At 45.5% G+C, this 22,136-nt stretch overlaps 1 protein-coding gene across 3 annotated transcripts in view; it reads right to left on the bottom strand.

Annotated features, from left to right (window-relative positions):
* Nucleotides 1-833: 833 nt before the first annotated feature.
* Nucleotides 834-22,136, bottom strand: part of Vps8 (VPS8 subunit of CORVET complex) — a 231,930-nt gene continuing 210,627 nt past the window's right edge. For all 3 annotated transcript variants that reach the window (XM_090343220.1, XM_090343238.1, XM_090343229.1), the window contains 2 exons: nt 4,282-4,362; nt 834-1,266 (listed from right to left, as the gene is read on the bottom strand). In XM_090343220.1, coding sequence (XP_090199346.1) covers nt 1,117-1,266; nt 4,282-4,362 — 231 coding nt within the window. In that variant the 3' untranslated portion in view covers nt 834-1,116. The remainder of the gene's footprint in view (nt 1,267-4,281; nt 4,363-22,136) is intronic.

The raw sequence follows: 22,136 nt of genomic DNA, 5'->3' as shown, positions 1-22,136 counted from the left end.
GGCCAGAATTCAAATCCTGTTCTGCTGCCGCTTCAGGGGGTGGCCTGGTTAAATTATGTGTCCTCTGTGAGCTTGGGCTTACTCACCTGTACACTGTGTTTGTAGCTGCCATGAGACTCTTAAGTGGCAATCGCTTAATGCTCACTACTTCCCTCAGAATGATGTGTCCTCACACCCTTCTTCAGAGACAGGGCTGTGCAGGCCACTCTCAGGAGCTGCCCACACACATGCCTAGTTCACATCTGGCCATCCGCCCGGTGGCTGGAGAGCACTATGTGTTCTAGGCCTGGCTTCCCTCCACCTCCCTAACAGCCATATTTCATAAAGACACCAAGGCAGGCATGAAAACCCACTCCATGATATCTAGTTTACTCATCCATTTCCTCTGGGTTTGCTTATTAGCATCTGGAACAAGAACTGGATGGTCCCTGAGTGGGCAGACACACAGGGCGTGTGAGTGGGTGAGGAGGTTCCCGACTGAACATGTCCTGGAAGTCTGGCCATGTCACAGGCGCATCTGGGTGGCTGGCCGCTGTACGGTACCTGTGGTGCAGCTGCTGTGTGAATGGAGCCAGCATCTCTAACCAGGAGATGATAAAACCTGACTACAGCTGCAGGGCTGCAAACACTCTCCATGATTTGATGGACTGAGAATCAGCCAGGCAGCCTGCAGGCCTCTGGCAGACGTTTATGGCTAGGAAGCACAAATCTACCTCATAGCAACACATCAACAGGTGGTGTGCTCTCCAAGGCGCCCTGGAGGTGGTGAGTCTGTCACCTGCAGCCTGACTCTGTTCCAGTCTGGCCACCCTCCTCATGGTACTTACTGATGCCATCTCTGGGACTCTACCTACTCTCCAGGCTGCAGGGAGATGGGAAAAGTCCCAACAGGCAAAATGTATTTCTTGGAGGGACAGATGACATTCTAGTCATGGCTTTGAAGCTGTGACAGGCAGGGAGTCCAGACAAGGGACTGTAGGTGGAAGCTGGGCAGAGAGGTCCCTGGTCCCTCCTGGACCCACTGGCAGGAGCGCAGAGCAGTGGAGGTGGGCCTGCGGGGACAAGGTCTCATGTGTCCCTGGGGTGTTATCTCTCAGGATCACGCCTCGGGTGGCCTCAGTCTTCGGTCACGGGCGGGGGGATGAGCCGCAGCTGGAAGTTCTCCTTCTGGAAGACGCTGTTGAAAGCGGGGCTGCTCTGGGAGCCACTGAATGGCCTGCAGCCGTCACTGCCGCGGTTCTGCGCGAGTTCCGTAAGGAGAGCCAGCTGCAAAGAAGGGGACACACATGAGGCAAGCCTGTGGAGACAGATCTAGCAAGGGGGCCTTGGAGGGGCGGGGAGGAATGTGGAGAAGTCAGTGTTCTGCTGCTACAGGAGAGAGAAAATCAGGGTTTGGGGTCCTGGGTTATGTCTCACAAACACACAGGGTGAGCAATTTCCAGTTAGATATTTTGAACCTCCATTTCTGCAGCAGTGATACTAGATTGGTTTACTCCAGACTTATGAATTGTGCTCTGTGGCCCCACAGGTCCTGAGACCCTGCCACCTCTCTCCTGAACTAAGCAGAGGCCTCCCTTCCTAGTTAATCCCATTCTATACTTTCCTAGCACACGTTCCATCAGTGTGCCTCCCCGCCGCCGAACCTAGATGGCTCCAAATGGAGCACCAGCCACCAGCTCAAACTCAGGCTCTGGAATGCTACTTGAACCTCCAAATCAAGTCCTCCAGCTCCTAGCTTGCTATTTCACCAATAGTGCCAGCCCTACCCCTCATCGGTGTCTAGGATCTGAAGATCTGCCGGGACTGGGCAGGCTGGTGCCATAAGCACCCATGTTCTGACAGCAGGAGCTTCTTTTCACCTAAGCTGCCTTCTGCAGAAGTCAGAGTTCACAGCCAGGGTTGAGACTTCTGCTGGAGGCAGGAACCAGCTGGATTCTGGATTCAACTCCTAGCTCTAATGGGTGTCAAGATGTGAAGTGCCCCAGCACCACGTTCTGAGGAACCTGGAAAGGCCCTACTGGAGGCAAAGGGAAGAAAGCCCGGCCTGTGGGGACCACTCTGGAGGGAGGCCGCCATGCCCAGAGAGCTAGCCGACTCCTGAGGGTCACATATGTTTAAAGTGAATTTTTTTTCAATTTAAGAATGTCATAAATAGAAAACATAATATCAAAGCTAGTATTCTACCACTTGAGCCACAGCACCACTTCTAGGTTTTTTCTATGTATGTGGTTCTGAGGAATCAAACCCGGGTCTTTGTGCATGCTAGGCAAGCACTCTACCACTAGGCCAAACTCCCGGCCCAGGGACACATATGTTTGTCTATGGGACTTCTGAATGCCTCAGGGACCTGTAAGCATGTCCTTCAGGGCCAGGTAGTGCGCAGATGCTTCCACAAGGCACGAGGTTCATACGGTGGTTCATGTGGCAATTGCAACAAAGCCAGGCTGCCGGCCTACAGTCCTGCCTTTTTGGAGACAATTTTCTGACCACTTGTGTCCTGCCACCTGCCCTGCTCTGACTGCTGGAGGCATCTCCTGTCACACAGGCCATTATGGCTCCAGGCTCACTGTCCATTTGTTACTTCTGTTGCAAATACAACCAGTGGTGTGGAGGTAAAAGAGTCCTGTGAAGACCCCCGAGTTCCTTTCTTCAATCTTACTAAACAGGAGATGTACACTGAGGTTTGTACCCAGTAGCTCCCAAGCTTGTGCTCTGCGAGAGTGGACACAAAGGGCACGGAAGGAAGGCTGGCAAGCGTCTCCACTGACGCTGTGCTGGGCAGTGAGGTGCCCCTCTGCTCACCCACCCTATGTCACTGCCCCTGTTGTGACTCTCCCAGGTCCTGACAGCCTGACGAGGGACTGCCAGGAGTTTACACACGTGGTTCCCAACAGATCAGCACTTCCACTTCCTCACCCATGAGAGTCACAGCGCAAACACACAGATGGTTTCTATCCTGACACAAGTTACTTCTCAGTTCTCTTTCTGTAACTTAGTGACCAGGAAACTGCTGGGTCCCAAATGAGGCACGGAAGCCTGAAGCCCAACACTGTTCTCAGAAAGCCCAGAACTTCAGCTCCTGGGCAGTGCTCGGCTGCAGCCAGGGAGCACAGAGTGTCTCTAGCTCAGTAAGGTGGGTAGGCCACACCCTGGAGATGCCAGAGGAGTCTCTTGGACAGGAACCTCTAGGAAGTCAGCTCTTGGCAGGAGTGCCACTTTTCCTTGGTGCTTGTCTGTGAGTGGGTGTGGGCAGCTCGCCAGGCAGGGCTGGAGTCCGGGAGTAGATAGGCCAGGACAAGCTCACTGACCCAGTGTGCTGGCTGGGATCTGGGTGAGGTGGAGGTGAAGACGGTAGCAGAGGTGAGGAAGGTGCACAGTGGCTGCAGGCCACAGCTGGGCTGGGAAGAGGAGCCAGACTGCAGTGTGGGGAAAGGACAGGATGGATGCTGACCCATCAGGAGACAGGCAATGGCTTCTGTGGTAACAGAGACCTGACCCTGGGCAGCGGTAGTTGGGAGGGGGAGGGGAGAGTGGAGAAGATATCAGCTTTTTCAGTAAGTGGCTGGAACATGAAGGCTGAGCTGCCAGCTCTGGATGAGGGGACACGGTGCCACTTCTCAGGCTGGCCCTAGTCATGGCTGAGAGCTAGAGGATTCTGAAGGGCCTATGGGACACAGCACAAAGAGTAGCTAGCTCTGCACTTGCTTCCCACAGTTCTAGCATATTATTGGGCTTTATTCTGGCCGGAGTTTTCCCAGTCTCTACAGGAGCTGGGTGTGGTGAGGGGTCTACATTCTGAGTGATGGAGGTGTGTGGAATGGGGCACACTGCTTCTAGGGAGGGCTAATGCCCATTTTCTTCCCTCTCCTAGCTAGCTGGAATGCTACAGAGCTGGAGCAACTGTACTGAACCACGTGAGTACACACCACGAGCAGGAGGAAATTGGGAAGGAGCCTCATGGAAGAGAGCCTGTGACACTTGTCTTGTTTAAGCCACTGTATGTGGTATTGATCTTTCCTGGCTAAAGCTCGTTCATCCAGAGGTCCAGGAGGCCTGGAACTTAGGGGAGGGTTGGCAGTCACTGACATAAATAAAGGCCTCACAGAAGCCCTTGGTGTTCTAAGGGTCCACCAGAAGTAAGGGACAACATCTTTCCACTGCCTCTACTTCCTCCACAAAGTTCTCAGTGCTCTGGGGGACGTGGCAGGGATGCAGGCTCAGCACGAGGGAGGCTAGGATGAGGACTCCAGGACTTTCTAAATAAGAAAACACAGGCATTACCCTGGAACTTCCTCGGTAGAGGCGGCAAAGCTGATCAAATGCCTGGATTTGCTGTGGATCCAGAACAGGTTCTGAGGTTACCTGAGAAAGAAAGAAAAAAGGTAAACACCACTGCGCAGCTGTCTATGTATGCTTGCCTCTGAACTTGGCCCCCACCAAGAGTAAAGTGGGACATGGAGGTTCCTGTGCTCTTCTGAGGAAAAGCTCTACGACATTCATTACAAATGGCGGGCCTGCGCAGCCCTTCCTTGGAGCTGTGTCCAGCTTGACTAGCTGTGGACCCACTCGGCTCAAGATGGCCTCTAAATTCTCGGATGTCGTTTGGGCTTCCCAACCCCTCTCTGTGACCTTGCTCCAGCCAGTCTTGCTCTCCAGGCCCTTCACGTCACCACAGGTTGAGGAGAGGTGAAGCTAACCACACTTGCTGCTAGCATGCTTGTCTCATTGCAGTGCTCTCCTTTCAGTGGATCTGCTCCAACTTACACTTGGAGACTCAAGTGGGACAGGGAGGCAGCCCAGGAGTCAGGGGTACACTTGGACTCTAGATCTCACACTAACCTGCTATGGGGCTGCACATGGGGGAGGGAGGGGGTGTAGCTTACTGAGAGGCGAGGGTCAGGCAGCCTCAATGGGACATTGTCTAACAATGCTGCATATGCTAGCTTTTGACACAATGGTCTGGAGATACTATTGGTGAAAACCTGATTTCACAAGTGTTTCGGTACTGTTTTTTTTGGGGGGGGGCACATGGTAGTACTCAAGACCTTCTACTCTTGCATAGCTCTTTTGCTCAAGGCGGTGTTCTATCACTTGAGCCACAGCTGCATGAGTTGTGTTTCTGTGTAGATTAGTAAGGATGTCTTTCTTTGCCTTAGATGGTAAAGGTTTTAAGCAGGGAGTGTAAAGGATTCCCAAACAGAAACCCAACATGGGTGACAAGTGCTTCCGTGCTGAAGGGACCTGGGCATTAAAAACTGTGACTCTTATCACCAGGCCTGCATGTAGGGAGACATCAAGGCAGATGGTGAAGAGGATAGGGGAGCACAGAGGCCCAGGGCCAGGGCGTGGGGATCTGAACACTTCCTGTGGTCAGCTCCCCAAAGCCTGAAAGCGACTCGATGCAAAAGGACCTGGCTTGCTGACAGGTATGCAAATTTCACTTGTCATCTACGATTCTTTGCTTCCTTCTCTCAAAGTGTCTGCCTCTTGTGGCTAAGAGAATGGAAACAAGCATTGTGTAAGATCCGTCCTGCTAGCCTGGCAGGCGGCTACCTCAGCCCCAACTCCTAACTGTGGAGATGAGGTCTGGGGATACTGAACATGGCAGCCCTGGAGAAGGCTTCTAGAATACCACATGGCACGTGAGACCGTATCAAGGCAGATGTGGCATTAGCCACCAGCCCAGCAGGCCATACAAGCTCCTGACGTGTGTGTGTATTGGGGGGGGGGGGGCGCCGGCTCTGGGGAGGTGGTGAGCAGCATCTGGGGCTCTCATTTCATTTACTTACACTCATTGCTCTGGGCCTTTCAGAAACGCAAGGTCCCTCTGTACTCTGAGAGTTTGCCTGACACTCTTTGGGAAACTTTTGTCCTTAGTATTATTTAGTGGGAAAAATGATCAGCTTTTTGGGGAAAGAAAGTGTGCGTGTTATTACATTTCTGAGAGACTGTGGATGAGGCCCAGGGGAGTCCCAAGCTAAAAAAGACCCGAAGGTCAAACGAATACTGCAAACCTAGCTCAAACTAAAGCACAGAGAGGAAAAATAACCTCTTTTGAGGCCATTAAAAGTAGAAAGTAAGGTCCTGACACTTGGTTCATCCAATCCCTTTAGAGCTACTGGAATAAGCTGGGAAACAAGGTGACAACAGGACAGGCATAGGACAGTCATGCACTGGGGCCTGCCATCTCACAGTGCCCTTGACAAGGGACTGGCCATCCTGTCTGCTTTGCACCTTACTTGGTCCCTAATATTGTGTGGTGGGGGTTTAATGGAGACAAATAGAGAAGGGACTAAGCAAGGCCCAGGAGGGAGGTTGGAGGCAGGAGGGGGGTTGGAGGCAGGAGGGGGGTTGGAGGCAGGAGCAGGGAAGGGGTGAAGCAAGTTAATAAAAAGGATATCAGGCTGGGCACGGTGACTCATGCCTATAATACTAGCTACTTGGGAGGCTGAGATCTGAGGACTGAGGTTCAAAGCCAGCCCGGGCACTAAAAATTGTGACTCTTATTGCCAATTAATCACTAGAAAACAGAAAGTGGGGCTGTGATTCCAGGGGTAGGGCGGTAGCCTTGGGCTGAAGAACAGGACAATGCCCAGGCCCAGAGTTCAAGCCCCATGACCCACAAAAAAAAAAAAAAAGGCATCAGAAAAGCTGAGTGTACAATGATGGAAGTGATAAGAAGGAAAGGTCACTTTCTGTGTAAACCAACCCTTTGTCTCGAGGGGGTTTTATCAGTACAAAATCTCATAAACTCTGCATTTCATATACAACAGCACATGCGATTCCATGATGGATGCCACAGGTGGTGCCAGTCACATCCAAAGAACACATTTATACAGAGAGAAGCTGTTTGGACATGGTAGTCTCATTACTGTTTGTATTTTCTTTTCTTTTGGTGGTGCTGGAGTTTGGAACTCAGAATTTGCTCTACCACTTAGGCCACTCCTTAAGGTTTTCTTGCTGTACGTTTCAAATGTGGTCTTGTGTTTTCTCCATGGCCCGCCTTAGACCATGAAGCTACTTTCCACATAGCTGGGGTTACAGACATATGCTAGCATGCCTGACTTGTGCTTCTGAGTTAGTCTTGCTAGCTTTTTTTGGTTGCAAACTATGATCCTTCTATCTCTATCTCACAGGTAGCTGGGAACACAGACATTCATAATTATAATCAGCTTACCAATCTCTCTTCTCTCTCTTTCTCCCTTTTTTCCTTCCTTAGTGACAGGGATCACTATGTTGCTCAAGCTGGCCTAAAACTCATGACCTTTGTGACTCAGCATCTTGAGTAGCTGAACAAATGGCCTGAACTAACACCTGTCCTTGTGTTCTTTTTCATTTCTCTCCATAGGAAATGCAGTAGGCTCTAAATGGTTTGCTGCATGGAAGCAGTAAGTGCTTATGACAACCCTCGTTTAGATTATTTTCCACAGACATGCATGCAGTTTTCTTTTTTGCCAGTCATGGGGCTTAAACTCAGGGCCTGAGCACTGTCCTTGGGCTTTCTCAAGGCTAGAGTTCTATCACTTGAGCCGCAGCACCACTTCGAGCATTTCTATGTATGAGGAATTGAAGCCGGGTCTTCGTGCACGCTAGGCAAGCATGCTACCACTAGGCCAAACTCCAGACATCTTGCATGCAGTTTTTAAAAACCAAGACTTCTGGGGCCAGGAGTTTGGCCTAGAGGTAGCGTGCTTGCCTAGCGTGCACGAAGACCGGGGTTTTCGATTCCTCGGTACCACATATATGGAAAAAAGCTGGAAGGGGTGCTGAGGCTCAAGTAGTAGAGTTCTAGCCTTGAAAAAGTCCAAGGACAGTGCTCAGACTCTGAGTTCAAGCCCAGAACTGGCAGAAGAAGAAAAAAAAAAACCCAAGACTTCCTTACTTTCGTATTGTATTAGATATATTGTACAATCAGTATAAGCATTTTTAGGAAGTGATAGAGTCATGTCAAGGGAGCCAAAAATATATAGTGGGAAAAAGATAACCCGTTCAATAATTGGTGATGAGAAAACTGGATATCCATACACAGAAGACTAAAATTGGATCCCTGTTTGTCACTGTGCACCAAAATCAATTCACAGTGGATAAAGACCTTAACATAAGACCTGAAATTTCAAAACTACTGTAAGATGGAATTAGAGAAACATAAATAGGCATATGCAGGAACTTTTTGAAAAGCACCCCAGGGCCACGGTAAAAAGCAGAGAGACTTGACAAATGAGACTATATTGAAATAAAATTTCTTATTCAGGATTCTAGGCATTCACAGAGAGACTAAAATCCTCTTAAAGGAAGAACACAAAGGCACGATGCCTATGTGCCTCTGATCATTTAAAAATAATATTATCAGAATGAACTTCAACAAATGGAAATGAATCTTTTCTTTGTTGCTGCTTTTGTTTTCTTTTCATCTTGTTTATTTGTCTTGGGAAGGATAAAGGGAGGCATAGAAATGGAAGGAGAAGGGAAGCAGATACAGCAGTGGTACTCACTAGACACTGTTCAAAATGAACTATACAACTTGGAGGTGGAGATGGGAGTAAAAAACTGGGAGAGAGTGAGGGAAGGGATAACACTGTCCCAAAAGAAATATACTCTTTTACCTGACGTATGTAACTAACTCCTCTTACATCATCTTTATGATAACAATAAAAATTAGAAAAAAACTAAAACAAAAGTTTCTGCACAGCAATGGAAATAGTTACTAAACGAGAAAGACGGCCAATAGATCTTCACCATCAATCCATCTGACAAAGACCTAATGTCCAAAATACACAAGGAACTCAAGGAATTAACCCTACCTCTACTAATAAACCAACCAATAAATAGGCAAAGGAGCTTAAGAGAGACTTCTCAGAAGGAGGTAAGAATAGCAAATAAACACATGAAGAAATACTGAACATCTCTGGCCATGAAGGAAGTGAAAAATCAACATCCTGCTAAGACTAACCAGCATCAAGATTTTTCAGTTATAAATGTTAGTGGGGATGTAGGAAAAAAGGAACCCTACTGCACTGTTGGTGGGGATGTAAACTAGTACAACCACTCTCGAAGGAGGTTTGGAGATGGTTCAAAAATTAAACATACATCTTCCCCACGACCTAGCCAAATCCATAACATCACAGGTTAGGATACAGTAAAGATACTTGCACACTCATGTTCACTGCTGCACTATTCACAATAGTCAAGTTATGGAAATAGCCCAGATGCTCTACACAATGTGTGGGTGCATGGATAAAAAATGTGTACCTATACACAATAGAATTTTACTCATTCATTAAAAAGAATATATGTCACATGAATGGACCTAGAACAAATCTTGTTAAGTGAGGTAAGCCAAGCTCAGAGTGGCAAACAAGCACATGGTTTTTCTCATATGTGGAAATTATATCTAAAATACAACTGGACATGGTAACTTATTAGGTATTTGTAAACAAACAGTAAGACTAAAAGAGGACTCTCTTAGGGGAGGAACTCAAAAGGCATAATTCCTTTGAATATGTAAAATACTACATATACAAACAAATTCCAGGAATTTTTTGTTTGTGGTGGTAGTATTTTTGTCCTTCCGTCCTTCCTTCCTTCCTTCCTTCCTTCCTTCCTTCCTTCCTTCCTTCCTTCCTTCCTTCCTTCCTTCTCCTTTGGTCTTTTTATAGAAGAGGCAAAGGGGGAGAGGCAGGAATGGAGGGAAAAAGGGAGGAACAAATGCAGTTACAGTTCAGTAGACACTATGTGGAAAATGAACTGTGTAACTGTGAGCAGGGATGAGAGGGTTAGGGTTAGGGTTAGGGTTAGGTGAAAGCAAGGGGATGATATTATCCAAAAAGAAGTGTACTCATTACCTGATCATGAAATGGAAATCCTTCTGTTCAAAATCTTAATAATAACAATATTATATTTTAAAAAGAGTCACATTGCTGGGCAACAATTGTAATTCTACTCAAGAGGCTGCAATCTGAAGATCATGGTTTGAAGCCAGCCCAAGCATAAAAGTCCATGAGGCTCTTCAACTGATCACGAAAAGTCAGAAATGGAGCTGGGGCTCAAATAGAACACTAACCCTGAACAAACCGCCCCCCCCACCCGAAACTGCACCCAGACACTGAGTTTAAGCACCAGGACTGCAGAACTCTCACATGATGATCCAGTTCATGTTTTCTGACACAGTAATCTCTCAAAATTTAATGTCCATGAGACCATTGGGGGGTTCTTGTTAAAATGTGGATTCTGATTGGGTGCAGTTGTGCTTGCCTATGACTCCAGCACTTGGGAGGCTAAGGCAGGAGAATTGTGAGTTTGAGGCCAGCCTGGGGTAAAAAGTGAGACCCTGTCTCCCATCCAGGGGTGGGGAGAGGGCAGGGAAGAAGATTCTGGTCAGCAGGTCTAGGATAGGACTTGAGATTCTGTGGGGTTTTATTTTTTTTTGTGGGCCATGGGACTTGAACTCGGCCTGAGTGCTGTCCCTGAGCAATTCAGCTTAAGGCTACAGTCCTACCCTTCAGCCAAGCCCCACTTCCCGTTTTCTAGAGGCTAACTGGAAATGAGTCTCAGGTCCTTTTGCGCCTGGGCTGGCTTTGAACCTTGATCCTCAGATCTCAGCCTCCTGAGTAGTTAGGATACAGGCGTGGGGGCCATTGCACCTGGCTCAGTCCCAGATTCTTTTTGCTCAAGGTGTGCACTCTACCATTTGAGCCACAGAGCCACTTATAGCTTTTCATTTATTTTTTTCAAATAGTTTACTGAAGGTAAGAGTCTCACGGAATTTCCTGCTTAGGCTGGCTTTGAATCTTCAGATCTCAGCCTACTGAGTATATAGGATTACAGGCACGAGCCTCTGATGCCCACAAGAAGGCTATTTTCTAATGATTGCATCCTCATAAGTTGAAAAATACAGTTGTTCTACATGTGTGGAATAACTGCTGGTGACAGGTTCCTTCTCATAACAAGACTCATCCATTGTCCCTGGGCTTAAGGATCACCTTCCGGTTGACTTCTGGGGGTGCCCCAGAACTCTAGGCAGGTAGGACTCACGTACGGACAGAGCCACACATGGTCCCAGGACTGGCCAAAAAAAAAAGTCATTTGAGGGAAAACAGAACTGTAGATGTGCCAGGGGCTTCATAAGTGTTCAGCTGCCTTGAAATTCTTCCCAGAAGTATTTTTAGGGTAAGATAATTTTTGAAAGGATCTCAAGAGACTGCAATAAATCATTATGATATGGATTTGTCCACAGTTCTGATGGGCTTAAGAGATGGAGGCTAGATGGGGGAGACACAGAATCCCTGGAAAAACAAATGTTTACAGAAGGTCTGTGAGTAGGCAATGCCCTGCTTATGCAGCCCTGTGTGCCCATGGAACTGGCTCCTGTCCCATCAAAGCCTCTATGCTTCAACAGATGTGCCAGGAAACCCTACTACATCAGGCCATAAAGTACAAAGATAAATAATAAGTGAAAAAGAACCTAATGCTTCACTGATTCCAGGGCACTGAGACCCCACAAAAAGATTTCACCGTCTCCAATAGTGATAAAAAAGAACTGAAGAGGTTACTGACCATCCAGTGCCTGTTTGCCAGGGCAGGCCTTGTGGAAATAAGCTCTGACACCATCTACATGTCTCTGAAATTACAGCATTTGGTACAAATTATACTCGGAAGTTTAAGCTCGAGCCCTCCTGAACACTTCCCCTGGGGCCCCAAGTCTGTCAAAGGACAAGTTTACTCCTCCCTGCTTCCACATGACCCAGCAAGCCTGCTTTCTCTCTCCTCCCCCCACTCTGAGTTGGGTGTGTCCCCGTATCTCTCTTACTGGGCTGCAAGCCCTCCAATGATCAGATCAATCCTCAGTGCTCAGGACCCCAAATGCTGATTCACTAAATTGCTGACTGTAAGTGTAGCAGCAGAATCTATTTTCAAGACCTTGGGACTCTGTCTTGTGTCTTAGCCAAACTATCAATTTTATTTTGCTTAACCCAGGTTTGGGGAAAGAATTCTTTTCAAATGTTATAAAATACAAGCACCAACTCTTTAAGAAGGTGCTAAATTTACCAAATGAGTGGGGCTGTGGTTAAGTGTCTCTTTCTGTTGTGGTTCTGCCACTGGGCATGCCTGAGGCCTGCTGGCTGGGCCAGGGCTGCTCCCCCAGGGCTGGTGATGCTGCAGTCTGGGGCAGGAATCTGTGCTCTGCACAAGGTCTGGCCCTGGCTCCAATAATTACTAGCAGCACAATCTTAGGAAGCTGCTTGTTCTTTTGGAAGTGGGTGGTTTTTGTTTAGGGGAACCTGGGGTGAATGGGCAGAGCCACAGGGAGTGAAGTGGTAGAGAAGATGAGAGAAGGGAGTACATGCAGAATATACCCAGGACTCTGTTCTCGTAACACACTAGTACCAGGAAGGTGTGAAGAGCACTCAGCACCAGTCTCCATTATGAAGTACTGCCACCTGAACCTCATCCCAATGCGTCCATGCATGCAGAAGCAAGAGGAATGAAAGCCCAGGGTATGGGCAAATTGGTAAGGCTAGGAGATAGGAGTGGGGTGCTGCAGAAGAGGGACAGGTCTGTTCAACCAGTGTCCAGCACTGCTTGGTGCTCAGCAGCTGTGGAATCATTTCCTGCCCATCAAATGGATAAAGGGCTGAGAGAGCAAGTAAGCTGCTTTTCTACTTCTGATTCTCTGGAGCCTCCATAAATCGTCTGCAATGCAGAAGAGCATGGGGCAGCTCTGACAGACCTGCTTCAACCTGGATTCATGATGAATGCCTCTGGGCAGAATTCAGCTTCTCTGTTTTGTTACCAGTAACACTCAACTTTGCAAAATTGTTGTGAGGATAATGTATAGGCTTGGAGCTTGCCTGTTCGATGTCTAATAAATGACAGCAATTACTGTGATGCATGTGTTTGTTTCTTTTTTCTTTTTAATTTTAACGTTTGTTGCGTTGGTCCTGGGATTTGAACTGAGGGCCTGGGTGCTGTCCCTGAGCTTATTTTCTCAAGATGAGTGCTCTACTACTTGATCCACTTCTGGCTTTTTGGTAGTTACCTGTAGATTATAAAGTATCTCGTAGATTTTGCCACTCTGACTAGCTGCAAACTGTGATCCTCTGATCTCAGCCTGCTCAGCAGATAGGATTTCTTATAGCTATGAGCCATCCGTGTCTGGCTACTGGCCTCATCTTGTCATACCTCTCTGTATAACCTGAATAGGTCATATCACTCTCCAGGGCCTATGTGCCAGTTTATTACAGGACAACATCATGTTAAGCTACATTATATCATGTGGGCACTTTGAGATAAGAGGCACCCAAGAGTCATGAAAGTTTAAGGAAAATTGTAATTTATTGAGGCTAATCATGGCTTTTATTGCATAATCAGAAGCAAACAAGGACAACGAACTAGAAGTACTGTCAGAGAGACTCATGATAGCCTTGAAGGCAAAGTAGTTTTAGTCTAGAGAGGCTTTACAGAGCAATGGGTTTGCACTATCAAGGTTACACATAAAAGTGGAGGAACAAAAATCTGAACACAAATCTCAATTTGGAAAATACATAAACATCCAACACCCTTTCCAGCATTTCCAACCCTTCCAGTTCCTTGGCATAGAATGAACTAGAAATTATATACCCGTTGCAAGAGAAGGAAAAAATGATGCGATGTTCAGACTAAATTTCTGTCTTCTCATGTAATGAAGTCCAGTGATAAAAGCTGAAAATTAAAACTATAGATGAACATCAGAGGGAGAAACAGTGACAGCACTGGCAGTGACCTTGTGATACTCTGCATTGAAGCAAATCCGATGGAAAATTAGGTCCTGATGATCTATGAGAGCCCCAGGGAGAGTGCAAACATGCCAGCACATTTCAAAGCCCAGTGACTCACAGATGTGGTGGAAGTGAGAGGTATAATTACATCCGATGGAAGGAAGAAGACAAGTGAAACCAGGGCTCCTAGGATCCAAACCTCTTAACCATCATATTGAGCTCCTTGACAGGCAAGCAACCTGATCACTGCTGCCAAGAAGGCTGGGCATAACAGGACAATAATAATTCTGAGGACTCTGGATGTGATGCCTCCCAAGGCACACATAGACACGGACAGTCTCTGAAGACTGAGCTCTGCTTGTTCATTTCTTATTCTCTACCACAAATAAGATCCTGAAATCCAAATCCCAACATTTCATTCTCTAATAGTCTTCCTATGTGAACGCACAAGCAAGTCAAGCCAGTTTGAGCATCTTCCTTGAGATGCTCCGTACCCTGTGTCTACACCATCTCCTGTCATGCCTTCTATAAGCATTGCTGCAGTTCTTTGTAGTAGTATGAATGGATGGAGAATGCTATTTCCCACATGTCTCCTCCTGCCTGCTCTCAACTTCAGTTTCAAATCTGTTAATCCTATGATCTTTTACAGGGCTCCTATCCTAAGCTATTGCAAAGCAGACGTCGTAACTATTTATAGCTCTTGCCTAAAATGAAACTGTGGCTTCAGAGATGAGAGCAAACCACAGCTGCTTCCCTCTGTGAATAAGGGACACCTTTCCTAAAGGGCTCACCACAATCCAGCATTCCCCCATCCTAATATTACAAAACTCGCCACAGGTTACAGGCAATAATGACTTAGGTAATGAAATAATAAATACACACAAGTTTCTAAACTGCCTAGACAGACAAGGGAAATGAGCAGGAACTCTGAATGCTAGTGACAGCGTGGCCTCTCACAGCAGAGGTGGGAAAATGCTGGCTGAAACCCTCTGAGATATGAGCATCTCTTTCCCAAAGCAACAGTTCATGCAGAACTGCTACTGCCAGCTACGGTCACAAGAACTTTACAGGTACTATCTCACCAGTCATTAAGAAGCTCTGAGAGGTAGAGTGGTGTGTGTGTGTGTGTGTGTGTGTGTGTGTGCGCGCGCGTGTGATGCAGAATGACTTGAATTTAGGACTTTATACTCATGTGATGCAGAATGACTTGAATTTAGGACTTCATACTCAGCTTGTTTAGCTGGCTCTCTACCACACTTCTAGTCTGGCTTTTTGCTGATTATTTGAAGATGGAGTCTCTTGGACTTTTCTGCCTGGCTTAGCTCTGAACCACAATTCTCAGGTCTCATTCTCTTGAGTGGCTGGGATTACAAACATGAACCACAGTCATGTGATGGTATGTGCTGTCATTTAAATGGCTACTTTGTAGTCCAAGAAACTGAGGGCTGGGTTCAGTATTGGGCCAAACAAGTTATTCTGATGGCTGGTGGAGCACAGATCTGAAATGAGGCAGTCCAGTTCCAGGTATTTCTTTTGCCTGGCATAGCCTTAGGATCAGTGTGGAGGAAGCCTGACAAAGTCACTTTTAAGGAACACAAAAGATGGTGTCAAAGGAAGAGAAGGGCTCACTGTGCTCACAGAGCCTTGGCCACAGTCTTCTAAGATTGCTGGCCTCAGGACATCTTTTAGATTCTGCTCTCTTTCCTCTCAAGTTCATCCCAGCAGGGCTACCCAAAAGGATGAGGGAAGAGAGAAAAAGAGAGTATGGAGAAAAGGGGGTGGGGGGAGAGGAGGAGGAGGGAAAGAGGGAAATAGAGACAGAAATAACTGAAGCCATAGGGTTCTGGCCCTAGAACCAACTAAAAACAACCAAAGCTCTACAGAGGCAGTGCGAGGCTGCCTGGCCGGTGCAGAAGGATTCTGTGCATAGGGTGCTCTTGAACTCCCGGTGCCATCGCAGAACGAATTCTCAACTTGGCTCTGACACCGCTCATTAGTGACACACATTTGCTGTGCAGACATCCTCCATGCAAACCATCTCATGTAAAAATGAAGGAAATGTGAGAGAAGGGAAGAGAAGGGAATGGAGAAAACTCAGTTTCCCTTTGCCCACTGGTTCCTTATTTTAGCTATTTTCAGTTTTAAACATTAGCCTGATGAGGTCTAATTTACACATAAGGGAATGAAGTCTCACACTTTCAAACAGAGTTTGTGAGAGGCATATTTGACAAACTCATGTTCTGGGAATGTGTCAGCACGTTGGGCTTCCCCAGGGGCAATCACAGCTGCCTGCTCTCTGGGGGTTGGTGCTGGGCCTTCAAGGGCCTCTGGCAGAGACACCCATCAGCTCAACACCACAAAACACTGGCATTACATAGAGGACATAAATACATTTTTCATGTTTATCTGCTCATTTTGCACCCTCTTTCACACAAAATTGATCCAAAGTGTCTGAAAGCCATATGACATACCTGCTCACTCTAGACTACTCCTATCTAACAGGCTTTGAAAGGCAAAACCTCGAGGAAAATCTGTGGTGGTAAAAGCTTATGATCTCGGGCTGAGTGTGTGGACTAGTGGTAAAATGATTGCCTTGCATGCATGAAGCCCTGGATTCAATTCCTTGGTACCACATACACAGAAAAAGCTGGAAGTGGTGCTGTGCCTGAAGTGGTAGAGTGTTAGCCTTGACCAAAAAGAAGCTCAGGGACAATGCCTTGGCCCTGAGTTCAAGCCCCAGGACCATACCTGCTCCCCCTCCCCCAACAAATTTGATGACCTCATTATGCTTTTAATAAGTGGATCTTTTTTTTTTTTTGGTTGGTTGTGGGCTTGAACTCTGGGCCTGGGTGCTGCCCCTGAACTCTTCAGCTCATAAGTGGATTTTTAAAAATATTTATCTGGGCTGGGAGTTATGGACTGTAAGCAATTTCATGTAAAAATATGTACCCCAGGGCTGGGAGGTTGGCCTAGTAGTAGAGTACTTGCCTAGTTGCATGAAGACCCAGATTCAATTCCAAGGTACCACATACATAGAAAAAGCCAGAAGGGGTGCTGAGGCTCAAGTAGTAGAACTCTACCCTTGAGAAAGCCCAAGAACAGTGCTCAGGTTGTGAGTTCAAGTGCTGACACTGGCAAAAAAAAAGAAATTTATCTAATGTAAAAAAAAAATCAGTGTTAATAATTTTTTTTTGGTCAGTCCTGGGGCTTGAACTCAGGGCCTGAGCACTGTCCTTGAGCTTTCTCAAGGCTAGAGATCTACCACTTGAGCCACAACACCACTTCTTCTTTTTTCTATGTATGTAGTACTGAGGAACTGAACCCAGGTCTTTGTACATGCTTGGCAAGCACTCTATCATTAGGCCAAACCCCAATAAAAATGTTTTAGAATAATAAAAAAAATTATCTGGCAGCTGTACAATGGAGTTTGAAGCTTTAGATACCTAAAGTAGAATGTCTGTTACCTTGCCAGGAAATGACTTATTAGGTGGGGGGAAATGACTTATTAGGTGGGGAGGGGCCTTTGGGGAAACCTGCCTCTCAGTCATGGGAAGAGATTACAAGGTAATTGTGGCTGCCCCTTGCCACCTCCTCTGCAGTGATGTCAGGTCACAAAGATGCGCCACTTCCCACAAAAATGACTATGATAGTACTGGGAGATGAGCCAGAGGGCACTGAGGCTGGCACCCCCTGATCTTGCTTCTTCTCCAGTGCCCCATCCTATGCAACACAGAGGATACATCTTACATGATATGTTTTTGTCATTCCATAATTATTTTCTCCTTTTGTCAGAAGAGGAAGATCCAACAACAACAACAACAACAAAACTCTGGAGAGGAGGTAGGAATGTGGCTTAGGGGTAGAGTGCTTGCCTAGAATGCATGAAACCCTGGGTTTGATTACTCAGTACCATATAAAGAAGAAAAAGTGACAAGTGGCACTGTGGTTCAAGTGGTGGAGAGCTAGCTTTGAGCAAAAGAAGCTCAGGGACAGTGCCCAGGCTCTGAGTTCAATCCCCAGGACTGACAAAAACAAAAACAAAAACAAACAAATCCTTTAGAAAGACTTATAGTTACAGGAAGCAGTGACAAAGCAAGCTTCCTATAGTGGGGTGGCATCTTTCTATTGCTGGTCAGAAATACCGCCCACCCCACCATTTGTTTGATTGTTGGCCAAGCACCTGGACTTATTTAAAAAAACATCAAAACAGGGCAAGCACTGACTTTGTACATGTAATTAAGGCTTCTCACCCGCTGATTTATCTAACTGGCTGTTATCTTCAGCGGGGCTGGTGGGAGCTGCAATTATGACAACGAGCTCTTCTACAGGGCACAGAACTTGAGGATTTTTTCTGCAAGAATCCTGACTGTGGACATAGGTTGAGTAGTGGTGCTCTTGCCGCCCAGCTTAAACAGACACAGACTTGATAAGAGGAATGAAGACAGAAGCAACTGGAAGAACAGGTTTAATCCTAAAATAGCAAACCCCAACATAAGTTAATGTGATTACAAACCAAAGGGAAAATTATGGAAGCCTGTGCTGACTGCAGTCATTTTAGGTAGCAATTTGCTGTCTGAAAGAGAAAACATTGTGATTACTTCTCTGCAGCACTTGGTATTGGGAGAAAGGAAGCAGAGAGTGAAGAAGATGTAAATTAAAGGCAGGTACGGGTGGCTCACACCTGTAATCCTAGTTACTCAGGAGGCTGAGTTCTGAGAATTGTGGTTTGAAGCCAGATTAGACAGGAAAGTTTTTAAGACTCTTATCTCCAATTAACCGTTAAAATGCCAGAAGTGAGCCGGGTGGGGTGGCTCACGCCTGTAATCCTAGCTACTCAGGAGGCTGAAATCGGAGGATCAAGGTTCAGAGGCAGCCAGGGCACAAAAGGACCTGAAACTCATCTCCAATTTTACATTTAGAAAATGGGAAGTGGAGCTTGGCTCAAGGGTAGGGCAGTAGCCTTGAGCTGAAGAGCACAGGGACAGTGCTAGGCTGAGTCCAAGCCCCATGACCCACCCAAAAAAAAAAAAAAAAAAAAAAAAGCTAGAAGTAGCAGTGTAGTCCAAGTCATAGAACACTAACTAGCCTTGGGGGAAAAAGCTAGGGGACAGTGCCCACGCACTGAGTTTAAGTCCTAGTACTGGCACCAAATGAAAATTAAAAAAGCTTCTAAACATGAATTTGATTGGCAGTAACTGATAGTCTTCCGGAACAAAACTTAAAGGAAGACAACAAACACAGTGCCCAACAAGGCAGCACCAACAATGCCCGGCCATAGTCAAGTAAATACATAGAGGAAAGTGCTACCCACAGGCAAGAAGAACAGATGACTCAAATGAGAGAGATTTGTGTTAGAGGATAAAGTATTTTACTAAATATGTGCCAAAATTAATGGTAAAATTTAAAGATATTTTATAAATATATCTGAAGATCTGCCTAACAAATGAATGCATTGGGAGAATCTGAATAGGGAAATCAATACTGTGAAACAGAAAAAGATGGGAGGATAATAAATGAACTTACAGCCTTGCAAGGATCCTTTATTTTTTTGTTAGATAGTAAAATACAAACTTAGACTGTGATAAAGGAAGGGTGCATCCTATAATCTCAAAATCTACAACTAAAGGTATAAGCTAAAGATGTATAGCGATAAAGGAAATAAAAGAATAAAAATAAATGTAAAAATGTTCAAAATTCAGGGCCGGGAGTTTGGCCTAGTGGTAGAGTGCTTGCCTAGCATGCACGAAGACCCAGGTTTGATTCCTCGGTACCACATACATAGAAAAAAGCTGGAAGTGGTGCTGAGGCTCAAGTCGTAGAGCTCTAGTCTTGAGAAAGTTCAAGGATAGTGCTCAGGCCCTAAGCTCAAGTGAAACATTAAAAATATTCAAATGAACTCAAAGGCAACAAAGAACAAAACTGCAAAATGCAGAAGCAAAACAGCAACAAAACAAAATGAACAGAAAGCAAAAAAAAGGTAACTAAATGACAGAAATTAATATAGTCGTTACATTAAATGTTAAGGCGACTGAACTTTCTATTTGATAGGTAAAGATTGTCAGATTAAATTAAAGGAGAAAAACACAGTTAAAGGCTGCTTTCAAGAGACAAAATTAACCTTTCTTTTTTTTTTATCTGGTATATAAGTTATGTTTACTTAGATCATATGCTTGGTAATAGAAAGCAATCCCAGTGGCTTTCCAGAGATAATCATCTTCTGGGTTATGCTGTCTCAGAAAAGAATTAAATCAGAAACCTATAACAGGAAAATACCTAGAGAAGTAATAAATACTTAGAAATTAAAACACTGTAATTGTAAATAACCAGTAAGTAAAAGTAGAAATCACTAGGTAAATTAGAAACTATTTCAAAGTGAATCATAACACAACAAAATTTGTGGGACACAGCTACAGCAGTGCTTAGATGGTGGTTGAGAGCTTTACATTTCCTTTAAGAAGTCTAGCTAAGTGCTGGTGGCTCACACCTACAATCCTCAGGAGGCTGAGATCTCAGGATCTTAGTTAGAAGCCAGAGAAGTCCACACGACTTTTATCTGCAGTTAACCAGCAAAAAATCAGAAGTGGAGCTGTGGCTCAAGTGGTAAAGCACCAGCCTTAAGAGAAAAAGCTAAGGGACAGTACCCAGACCTGGTCAAGCTCCAGTACTGGCACAGGAGGAAGAGGAGTAGAAAGAGGAGGAGGAAGAGGAGGACTGAATGTTAGTGGTATAAGCTTCTACCATAAGAAGCTAGAAAAACAAAAGTGAATTAAACTTTTAAGTAGAGGGATGACAAAAGGAATTATATAGAAATTGTACAACTGAGTGGTTCATAATATCTGTGATGAAAAATTTACTGGATAATCTTGAGAGCAGCTTTCATCTTGACAGCAGATTTGTTCTATATGGGTCTGTACTCATATAGGTTATACTTAGGAAAAATTAGTTTCCTTTGGTTAAAGAAGAAGGAAAGAGGAGAGGATGAAGATGGAATGTACATTGCTGATATAGCCAAAGTTTTGCCAGCCAAGTCCAGGTGCTACTCAGGAGATTGAGATCTAAGGGTCAGTTTGGAACGAGGTTGGTCTGACAAATATGTGAGACATCTCTAATTAACAAGCAAAAAGATGGACTGAAGGCATAGCTCAAGTGGTAGATTGCCAGCTGTGAGCAAAAATGCTCAGACTGTGAGGCCATGAGTAGAAAGGTCTGGTGGGTCTGTTAATGCTACCTTTTGGGAGGATGAGGAAGGAGATCTGAAGTTGAAGGCTAGGAGTTAGAGGTGTGGTTCCAAAAGTGCCAGCTTTGAGTGAAAAAGCCAAGGGAGGGAGTGAGTGGTGCCCTGAGTTCAACTCCAATAAAAACCAACCACACCCCCTTCTCCTTCCTAAGCCAACAACAACCCCATAGGGGCCAGACCTGGTCTCAAAAAATCCAACCAAACCAGGAAGCAGTAACAGCACTATTTAGACTTAATTTTGCTAGCAGCAGGGAGCCACACCTATTTTCTAAGCACTAGGGGAGGTGGGGATGGAAAAGCCCAGATGGCAGGGATAGGGAGTCAGGGAATAGACACAGAGCAAAGACCACATGGAGGGGCTGACATCACTTACTGATGTGTGGAGGAGATGGTGACAGCCAAAATAAAAACCCACTAAAGGGTCTGCATCATAGCTTGGACTAGAAAATAGTTTGTGCAAGTAAACTGATAAAAGATTTTTAATTGGAAATCTTGTGAGGATAGGTCAATATAGATTATGCAAACTGAAGAAAAAAAAGAACGAGGACTAATGCACAGAGCCTTGGGGAAACCTGAGTATCACCAGAATGAGTAGTGAGAGTTCCAGAGAAGACTGAAAAAAGGCAGTACAGTAACATCTGAAATGTTCTAAGAACAACCTGCCAATCATAAATCCCAGATCCACTAAAGCTGTCTTTTAAAACCAACAGTGAAACAGACTCTCTTTCCTTGACAAATAAAATAATCTGACAATCTGCTTCTAGCAGAACAACCTAGCAAAAGTCACAAATGAAGGCTCTTCAGCAGGAAAGCAAGTGATTCCAATGGCTTATTTAAATCCCCATTAAAAAAAGACAAGATCTGGAAAAGATAATTCTGTAATTGTGAGATACAGTATAAATGCCTATTTTCCTCTTTTCTTGTCATGATTAAGAAAGTAACTACATAAAATTATATGCATGTAGCAGAACATTGGGCCTATGACAGACATGTCTGTATTTTATATACGTCACATTTACACAAAGGGAATGTGTAGAAGCAAAGCTTTATTGAGCTAATGAAGTGAGAGAAGGTAATAAATAATCACCCTGATCGTTGAGTCTGCAATGTTAATGGAAGCACTAGGCATAGCAATAATACCTCAG

The sequence above is a fragment of the Megascapheus bottae genome, chromosome 1 (genome assembly GCF_031878675.1).
Source record: "Megascapheus bottae isolate mThoBot1 chromosome 1, mThoBot2.hap1, whole genome shotgun sequence".
Lineage (NCBI taxonomy): Eukaryota > Metazoa > Chordata > Mammalia > Rodentia > Geomyidae > Megascapheus > Megascapheus bottae.
The sequence above is the reverse complement of the archived record's forward strand: the minus strand, read 5'-3'. Positions and strand labels throughout refer to the sequence as shown.